Genomic DNA, 1,892 nt, shown 5'->3' with positions numbered 1-1,892 from the left:
ACATTTTTTATTAAAAATATACTTTGCAGTATATTAAGATTTTATTCCGAACAAAATTATTACAAATATTTGAAAAAGTTAATAAATTTGAACTTTTGTGCAAGATACTTAATAATTGTTATTTAATAAAGATTGTATGCAATAATTTAAAATACATTATACCAGTTCAATAAATTATTTATTGAAATGCCAAAAACTACACTAATTATTAGTAAAACTGTACGTTATCATATAGCTAAATGTATATTTCTTTCGCTATATATTCCTTAATTTTAAGTACAATAAGTGCTTAAAAAAAAAGAGTAAGGAGAAAAAAGGGAAATATATAATTACATATCAGTGGATTTTTAAAGAAACGGATTCAAAAGTAATAACGAAATTAAAGCATAAAAGAAAGGAACAGCTGTTTGAAGTAAGCTGTGGTAAGTTAGCATTCGATTCGAGCGCCGTTTCCGTAAAGTAGTGGGGATAGAAGGGAGGTGTGGTAACGGTTAGGAGTCTCATCCAACCACGAGAGGAGCTAGTAGCGTTTGCCTGGCAGTATGAGGCGGCGTGGGGCTAGGGACGATGCATGGGCTGCGACTAGGAGGCACTTGGGAGGTAGGGAGGGCATGCGAGCGGAGCACAGTTCAGTAGTCGCCATTGCGAGTCCCCCCGTGCTCTCGTATTCGTGACACTCGGACGCGTGGAGCCGATTTTCCGCTAACCTAATCTCCCCGCGAGGGCCCTAAGTGTGCCCCCCCGATGCAGAGATATTGCACCGAGCTCACCGAAAGATTGTTGAAATCTCTTGATAAGGAATACAATGTAAGTAGCGGAATGAATCCGCGATGCGCCGTCCGTCCGTTCACGCAAACGGCTATCGGGCCACTCTCGATCCCCCGTGCGCCGTGTGCCTGTACCAGTGGCGTGCGCGAGAGTCACTAAGAATGTAGTGTAGCGGCGGCTCCGCGTGTGAGTGAGTAATGCATTTCCTCTGTGTACGTACGATGCCAGTCGACAAATCTTCCTTCGACTTCTCTTTGCACGAATGTGTGCACGTCGAATGTAAACGCGTTGTCGACTACCTGGAGCATAACCTCAATATCAGATTTAAATGTCCAAAATCGAAGAGACCTCTTCGAGCACCTCTGTTTCCTCTCTTTTTTTCCCAGACTTTCCTTTCTTCCAGTTTAGACTTTGTCACACTCGATCGTAGTACTTCCAATAACTTACGTATCATCTTCAGTACTTTCACGGATTTCAAGCGTTAACATTGCAGTTTTCGAGTATTTGCAGAAGTAAAATCGCACTCAGGAGATTTGAAACTCTTTTAAAAGTATTTCGCATTTGTAGCCTGAATGCCGTTTCGTTGTCCGAACGAATTTTTCAATAAGCGTTCTCGTCATCGGTATGAGTTCTGTCCGTCACTTGCTACAGATTAAGGAAATGTATATAGACACGTGTTGATTATTTGTATTTTACATTTGTTACCGTTTTATTTTCTGTACAAAATGTAACAATAACGAAATCACATTATTATTAACTTTTGCAGTTGAGGTAATTTGATACTTACATTACAGATGCTTCAATTCTTTACTGTAAAATTGACATTATCAAACAATAAAAATGAAATCAACAGTCATTTGTTATATTTCTAAGAATGTCGTTATGAAATCGTAAATATTGAAAATATATTATTGTTAATAATCATAATTGACTTAAAAAAAAAGATGTAAATTATAGGTACTAATTTATCAGAACTTCAAAACTTGTATATATTAATAAAGCATTGTATTAAAGTATTTAAATATTAAATCTAGTCTTTTTTTAATCAACTTGCACAACTAAGCAAAATATTTATTTAAATGACAATAAATAAATAAATTTATATCAGTTGTTAATATGTAATA

At 36.5% G+C, this 1,892-nt stretch overlaps 1 protein-coding gene across 1 annotated transcript in view; it reads left to right on the top strand.

Annotated features, from left to right (window-relative positions):
- Nucleotides 1-470: 470 nt before the first annotated feature.
- Nucleotides 471-1,892, top strand: part of LOC108579079 (mediator of RNA polymerase II transcription subunit 26) — a 4,198-nt gene continuing 2,776 nt past the window's right edge. Inside the window, exon 1 of the mRNA XM_017942520.1 lies at nt 471-807. Coding sequence (XP_017798009.1) covers nt 745-807 — 63 coding nt within the window. The 5' untranslated portion in view covers nt 471-744. The remainder of the gene's footprint in view (nt 808-1,892) is intronic.

Source organism: Habropoda laboriosa, unplaced genomic scaffold, assembly GCF_001263275.1.
Source record: "Habropoda laboriosa isolate 0110345459 unplaced genomic scaffold, ASM126327v1 scaffold42, whole genome shotgun sequence".
Lineage (NCBI taxonomy): Eukaryota > Metazoa > Arthropoda > Insecta > Hymenoptera > Apidae > Habropoda > Habropoda laboriosa.
The sequence above is the reverse complement of the archived record's forward strand: the minus strand, read 5'-3'. Positions and strand labels throughout refer to the sequence as shown.